The sequence below is a fragment of the Nothobranchius furzeri genome, chromosome 5, assembly GCF_043380555.1.
Source record: "Nothobranchius furzeri strain GRZ-AD chromosome 5, NfurGRZ-RIMD1, whole genome shotgun sequence".
NCBI classification, from domain to species: domain Eukaryota; kingdom Metazoa; phylum Chordata; class Actinopteri; order Cyprinodontiformes; family Nothobranchiidae; genus Nothobranchius; species Nothobranchius furzeri.
This window is the reverse complement of record NC_091745.1, coordinates 44,706,456-44,713,583: the sequence shown is the minus strand read 5'-3', so window position 1 is coordinate 44,713,583 and position 7,128 is coordinate 44,706,456. Positions and strand designations below refer to the sequence as shown.

Below are 7,128 nucleotides of genomic sequence, written 5' to 3'. Positions count from 1 at the left end.
GGAAGAAGGAAATCTTACAAACCTGTTAAATGTGGGATTTGAATGACATGTCCTGGTCAAAGATAAGACAAAGGTTCCTTCCTTTGTTCTCGGAGACATTTAAAGGGACTATAGGCAAGTTTTACAGCCAGAACATGTATAGAAATAAAACATTTCTTCTTAAAACATTCTCCTGCAATGCCCTGGTTCTGTAGAATGAGCCCTGGCATTTTACTGTGATTGTCTCTATAGGTCTTTAAAATCAAAAATAAGATTTTGCTCGGGTCCAGCAGGCAGGCGTCCCCCGGGTCTTCCTGGGTCTTCCAGAGGCAGCGTAATGCGTGATGACGTCATGCGCGTTCACGCTCAGACCTATCCCCGCAGCGTTTGTTTACTAGCGATAGCTTAGCGGCAGAGCGAGAGGTGGTTTAGCTAGCATGGATTCAGCAAAGAACAAGAAGAGAGCTGCTTCAAGCACTAGCGGAACTCCAGCCCAGACCCCAAACAAGTCAAAGAAACCAAGAAGAGTGTATTCCAGCGCAGGTAAACGGGCAAAACTCGAGTATGATCGCCGAATGCAACGAACGAGGATAAATATCGGTCCAGCATTTGAGGAGTGGAAAATGCTGAGAAAGTCTCTCAGGATGAAAACACACCCGCAGCTGGCATCATTTTTGCTGAAAAGGTAAGAAATTATTACTAAACACGTGTGGGGAAAGGGCTGTGGATGCTTTCAAAGTAAGCTGGGGGGTTTCCGTATATCATAACATTTATAAGCTGCTTGTCTAGCGTCTACACATCAGATTACCTATTTCCAGCCGCATCAGCAAAAAAAGAATAGTGTTTTCTACACACCAGCACCCAAATACAAGCTGGCGCACAGCGCATGTTTGGCCATAACACAAGATAATTAGACAGAAAGACGCTACACGGAATTTTTTCGTTGTTGTTTTAATTCACAAAAACGAATTTTAAACACGGGTGAACGTGCCTGCAAGTTTAGAGCCGCACCATGATATTTGCTGCAGGCTTCAAAGCACAGGGAAATAATAGTGGCTTTTAGGCCGGAAATTACAGTATATTGTTAGTGTAATGTACTAGAATTGTGTAAAAGAATTCTAAACTTTGTAAAACTGCGTCGCTAATCAAATCTATTGTTTATATAACAGAATCTCAATTGTTAACGTGTACACATGACTGGAGTATTGAAAGTTGCTTTACTTTTTTAGTTATGAGAAGCACGCTTCATCAAAGGGACCACTTACATCAACACCACGTGGGCCATCTACAGCAGTGTTTGCAGGTCCTTGTCGCCCCAGTTCAGTAACTGCAGGGGAATCTGATAGGTAAGTTCACTTGTAAACAAAATGCAACTCATATGTCAGATAATTGTTCTCCACATCAAATAAAATAAATACTGTGTACTTGTCAACAGGGATGACTTCCAGATCGCAGGAGTTGAACCTCTAAAAGCAGATCAAGAGGTAGAATTGTTGGAGGAAAGGTAAATATGCAGGGCTTTTAATCATTTGATGCATACCCTCTGTTTTCATAATTAATGTATTCTGTTTGTTTTTGTAGCATCAAATCGATGGAGCTGAAAGTGGACTATTTAGAAGAGGAAAGAGCCAATAGTTTGGAAAACACTTTGTAAGTAACAAATTATTGTCATTGAAATGATATATGTCAGTATATATGTCATATTTTGCTGCTGTATTTAATTCCAGATTAGAGTTTGAAGGAGAAGGAGCTTTAGACCCGTATGACTCAGATTATGTACCTCCAATATCAATAAGGTATGTTTCATAATTGAATTTTTTTAAATAAGTAGTAACATCCCCACTCTCACTTTCTATTCACTGATTATATATATATAAAAAATCTTGTGCAATAGGTGTGTCTCACAGGATGAAGTTGACCAACTTCCTAGCATTGGCCTGGATGAAGCTGTATTTGACATTGCTGATTGTGTGGAGGCAGATTTGGAAGAGAATTTAGAAGCACCATCAGCAGCATCCATTCCAGTTTTCCCAATACACGATCAAGTGCTTGTTGAAAGTGACCTCATAAACCAACAAGCGTGCATAGCATACAGCAAAAGCTTGCTCCAGATGGCCAATTTCCTCCAACTGCCTCTCAGTAAATGCCACTACAGTGACCACAGCACAGGCACATATTGTGATGGCCATCCTCCTTTTCATGTAAAGTCACGTCCGAGAGGTACAGCTTTGATAATTGAGTGGATGAGTTTATGTTCTAATGCTTGCCACTTATGTTAATGAGGAAGCAGTACAACTTTAGGAATGTGAAATATGTGTGAAGCGCCATTTCCACTTTTTTTTGGTTTTGTTTGTATTTTAATACAGTTTTGCCCACGTGGACATAAATTATGGAGTTGGAACAGCCAGCCAAAGCTGAAATATGGGATGCAAGGAGGAGATTTCATGTTGTCAACAAACATTCTGCTGTCAGGGAACAACTTCTCCAAGATCGCTCTCCTGTTCAGATTCATGAATATCCGCATGGTGACATCCAAAACCTTCTACTCAGTCCAGGGTACCTACTGTTTAAAATCAATACAGCAGTTTTGGGAGGAGAAGAGGAATGCCATCATCAAGAAACTGCAGTCAAAAGACCGCGTGGTTGCTCTTGGTAACTAAATATGTTTACTTGTAAAGGCTCATATTCATTACATGCTTATATTTCTGTGTTTCTTTTTTAGCTGACGGGAGGATGGACTCTCCAGGTAACGAACAAGCTTTTTGAAATTTAATTTTAAGATCAGTTGAAATATTTCTTTTCATTGTTATTTTACAATTTTCTGTATCTCTTAAAAAAAAGGTCACTCAGCAATGTGCTGTACATACACAACGATGGATCTAGACACCATGGACATCATCAGTGTTGTCAATGTGGACAAAAGATGGGTTGGCTATAAAAGTGGGGTCATGGAGAAGGCTGCCTTTATACAGACATTTGACAGTCTCACAAAGGAGGTGAACATCAAGGAGATTGTGACTGATGCCCATGTACAAATTGCTGCCCTCATGCGTAAGATTTTCACAAAACTTCAGAGTTTTTACTGGTAATTGGAAACCAGATTGTTAAAAGACTGTTTTTAATTTTTTCTGACCAGATCCAGAACGGGGCAAGATATAAGGATCAGGCTATTACCCATTCGCTTGATGTCTGGCACGCCGCAAAAAATCTGACAAAGAAACTTCATGCTGTATGTCAAAATGTATTATGATGGTAATAATCCTGGCTTGTTCAGACTTTATTTTAATTACTAGTTTTTCTTGCCTTCAAACAGGTTGGAATGATTTCTGGTCAAAAGCTTATACTTGGATGGATCAAGGACATTGTTAACCATTTTTGGTATGCTTGTCAGCACACAAGCACCAGAGAAGAGTTTATGGTTTGTACAAACACAGTATTCATGTATACAGTCGTCCACTAATGTAATGTTTTTGTTTATATTTGCTGCCATGGTTCATTATCTTTTTCTACTGACGATGTAAATGTTTGTATTTTCTACTTTGTGTGTTTTTAGGATGTCTGGAAGGGTGTACTTCACCACGTGACTGGAGAGCATGAATGGGGCTTTGGCAGGTGCTTTCATGCTCCTTTGGCGGAGAACCCAGACAAAGAGCTCATTCCACATGGATCTGCTGCACATGTGGCGCTTTCACGGATTGTTTTGAACCAGCGATGGCTAAAGGATATAGAGAAGTTGCTCACCTTTAGGTAAATTACTGACATTTGGTGGAAATGTAAAGTTATTGTCTTACTAACAGTAAAACAAAATTGGAAAACAACAATGCAGCTTTTTTCTAACTAATACAATCTCTGCACTTGGATCTGAGTTCTTTCCAATAACAAGTACCATAACAGTTACTTATACCACACCAAACAATGCAATGAAGCAGAAGACCGGTTTTATTGTCTTCTCTGCCTGGTGCTACAATTGAAGTAGATTTAGATAAAATGTAAAACACAAATAAACAACCACTAATATGAAATTTTATCTGAAAATTAATATTTTAGATGAAAATACTGCTGTTTCTACATTTTTAGTATTGGTTCTTGTTATCTGTAAACTACACACATGAGGACATTAGATTGGTATTGCCCTGATTCCAGTATCTGTAATGTTGTAATACCTACCACAAAGTATATTATATTGCGCTGAGTTAGAATTTATTTCTTCTACAGACATTGTTTTTTTCCCCCAGGACCACTGCTGAGCTGGAGTCGTTCCAAAATCACATCTTGATGTACGCCGGGAAACGCTTTGCATTCTCATTTGGTGTCTATGAAGCTAGGACACTCCTCGCTGCATTAGACTACAACCACCATAACCATCGCCCAGTGCATGTGAACATCAAAGGCCAAGTATCGTAAGTCAAACTTGGTGGCTTTTATATATTCATAATACCTTTATATAATTTCCTAATGTCTAAATTCATTTTTTTAGACACAAACGAGTCGCAGCGTTACAGTGTTCACACTGTAAAGGAGACCAAAGACTACGGCTACATCCCAGAGCTGCAGACAAGAATCCTGGAGAAGCGCCTCAGCTCTGCTGGGGGACTCCCAAAAAGAAGAAGCATTCAGGCTGATGACCCCAGGGCCCTGGGTCCTCTCTCCGGGATCAGCCCTCCTCCTACAGCTGAACTGGTACAGACACAACAACGCAGAGGACAGGTAGTGATTATACCCAAATCTCCTCTCCATTTTTGTGGAAGAAAATTACATAAATGTAATTTTTGTTTTTTACAGGACTTATGTGATACCTAAACAGAGGCTGATGGCAATCAAAGTTGAACACTACAGATTTATTTATGTAAATATGTACAAAAAGTTTGCAACAACAATAAAAGTAAGTCAAACTTCTGAGTTGGTCATGAGTTGCATGTTTGTTTCAGCGGAAGGGGGCTTCTTTATAACCAACATAAATCCCAAAGTGGTCAGGGTATTTGTCTCTAATCCTCCAAACACAGCAGGAAGGAATCACCCTACGATTGCCAGCGCCAAGACGTCCATATTGCCAAATAGTGTACTGTCTATAGGCACAGTAACAGTACTCCCGATTATCTGATCCAGGGTCTTGGCTATCACGCAGAGCCAAAATGTCATTCCACGTCTGCTGAGCCAAACGCAGGATGCCTTCATCCATGCAGTACAGGTTAAAATGAGCACGCCTGCTCAAACACCATTCTGGATCCTGTCTACAGCACTTGTTTTCCAGGTCTGTAGGCATCATTCGGCAGTAGGAGCAGGTGCACCAAGCTGGCTGACCCTGGTTTGATGGAGGGTGTCCTGGTGTGGCCTGTCTATAGTCCATAATGTCCAGTAACACTCCTGGCAGACGTCTAACAACCATCTGAAGGACTTCATCTTTTTCATCCATACTTAGGTGTTGCAACTGTGCCTGAAAACGAAAGGCAGCATTTATTTTATAAACTTTATGATTGTGAAATGTATTAGTGTTCTGCATTATGACCAACCTGTAACTCTGCAGTTCTGTCAGCAGACATCTGAGCAACCCGTTCTCTGTCTTCCTCACTAATGCATCCAGCTCTAGCTCTTCTTCCTCTAGCCTGGCTTCTCCCCCGGCCTGTACTTTCATATATGTTTCTCCCTCTGGCTGCTCCTCTCCTTGTTCCTCTTCCTGCTCCTCTTCCTGCTCTTCTGCCTGCTCTCCCTCTGCCCCCTCCAGAATCACTCTTCAGAAACTTCGGAGTAATGAGATGCACTGGATTCCTTGAAGGAAAAGTAATAAGGTTTACACGTTGATGTGATGGAATGCATGTTTTACAAAAGCTTCGCTGTAATAATCCATAAAACATTTAGGTAATGGTGTATTTACATTTGATGAAAATAATGTTGCTAAGACTATCTTTACCTGGATGCAAAAGAAAAGCAGAGGTGGGTAGAGTACACAAAAGGTGCACTCAAGTTATAGTAGCAGTACCTCTATGTATTTTTACTTTAGTAAAAGAAAAAAAGTAGCAGTCCATCACATGATTTTTTTTTCTAGTAAATGGCCTGTACTTGTCAAGTAGCAACCAGTAAAGTGCTTATTAACTACCAGTGCAATTATTTTAATATTACAATAGGGCCTACGTTTATGCATAATTTGTGTACTAGTATTTTTTTCAACATCATACATAATGTATTCATATATCGGTATTATTATGCTTCCTCACTCAACTCACTTTGCTGTGCATGCACCTATCACAACCTGGAAAATTTGCAGCCCAAATTGATTTGGTCTAAATATTTTACAATTATTACCTCTGTCGAAGTCATGCCGGCAAACCTGTAAATTACACCGGTACGGGGCTGACGCAGCTGTTTTTGTTCGGGAGCGTGCACATATAGCACGCGCGCCTCGTGCACGAGCCTACTATTGAAGCTGCAGTTACACCTTTGGCCTGAGGGGGCAATAGCGAGCATAAAATTTCAAAACTGCCTAAGGCACCTTTAATGCCATTCAGGTCAGGTGATTGACTAAGCAATGTCCTTTTCTGAATTTCAGGTCCAAAGATGAGAACTTCAGTCTTGTCTTTATTTAAAAGCAGAAAGTTTAGAGCCATCCAATTTTTATGTCTTCAAGAAAAGCCTGTAATCTTCTTATAAAAAGTGTAGAACAAACCCCCCGCCCATCGGACAGATTCCTGGGCTGAGTTTTTGTTCCAGTCTGTCATTTAGGTTTTAGTAGAACCAGTTTACTTAACTTGATTAAGTCATCTCAACATTTGGTTTCCCCTAGTGTGCAGTCCAACAAATATTGAATGACATTAGGTTGGTTGGATTAATGTTATTTCTCTCAGGTATATAATTGATCCTAGAATAAGATTCCAGTTTTATTGAGTGTAGAAGATCCACTGTTTGTTTGTGTGTCCATTTATTAGCACAGGAACACAAACCATGAGTGTGTGACTGCAGGTGTGTGTGTGTGTTATTTTTGAACCTGTGTGTGTGTATAAAGCTTTTTCATGTGTGAGGGATGGCAGCTGCTGTCACCTGGTGGGACTGACAGTAGTTAAAGACAATAAAGCTGTATGTGAAACAGGCCTGCTGTCACTTCCTTCTTTGTGTTATTTTATTTCTCTCTAATGGGCTTTATTTCATTGTCAGCTG

At 40.2% G+C, this 7,128-nt stretch overlaps 2 protein-coding genes across 2 annotated transcripts; both read left to right on the top strand.

The window, feature by feature from the left end:
• Positions 1-284: 284 nt before the first annotated feature.
• Positions 285-2,365, top strand: LOC129152280 (uncharacterized). The gene is made up of 7 exons (XM_054740409.2): positions 285-664; positions 1,209-1,325; positions 1,415-1,483; positions 1,561-1,629; positions 1,707-1,775; positions 1,874-2,199; positions 2,346-2,365. The coding sequence occupies exons 1-7, from the start codon at positions 417-419 to the stop codon at positions 2,363-2,365; spliced, it is 918 nt and encodes a 305-aa protein (XP_054596384.2). The 5' UTR covers positions 285-416.
• An 855-nt stretch (positions 2,366-3,220) lies between these two features.
• Positions 3,221-4,875, top strand: LOC129163475 (uncharacterized). Its single transcript, XM_054741233.2, has 5 exons — positions 3,221-3,397; positions 3,533-3,726; positions 4,215-4,379; positions 4,457-4,686; positions 4,762-4,875. The coding sequence occupies exons 1-4, from the start codon at positions 3,299-3,301 to the stop codon at positions 4,599-4,601; spliced, it is 603 nt and encodes a 200-aa protein (XP_054597208.2). The 5' UTR covers positions 3,221-3,298; the 3' UTR covers positions 4,602-4,686; positions 4,762-4,875.
• Positions 4,876-7,128: the final 2,253 nt, after the last annotated feature.

Bases quoted from the DNA above. Each gene is read 5' to 3' on its own strand.
- LOC129152280 (XM_054740409.2), top strand. From the start codon at position 417: ATGGATTCAGCAAAGAACAAGAAGAGAGCTGCTTCAAGCACTAGCGGA. The intron at 665-1,208 runs GTAAGAAATTAT...TTACTTTTTTAG, and splicing joins GCATCATTTTTGCTGAAAAG to TTATGAGAAGCACGCTTCAT. The intron at 1,484-1,560 runs GTAAATATGCAG...TTGTTTTTGTAG, and splicing joins GTAGAATTGTTGGAGGAAAG to CATCAAATCGATGGAGCTGA.
- LOC129163475 (XM_054741233.2), top strand. From the start codon at position 3,299: ATGATTTCTGGTCAAAAGCTTATACTTGGATGGATCAAGGACATTGTT. The intron at 3,727-4,214 runs GTAAATTACTGA...TTTTTCCCCCAG, and splicing joins GAGAAGTTGCTCACCTTTAG to GACCACTGCTGAGCTGGAGT. The intron at 4,380-4,456 runs GTAAGTCAAACT...TCATTTTTTTAG, and splicing joins AACATCAAAGGCCAAGTATC to ACACAAACGAGTCGCAGCGT.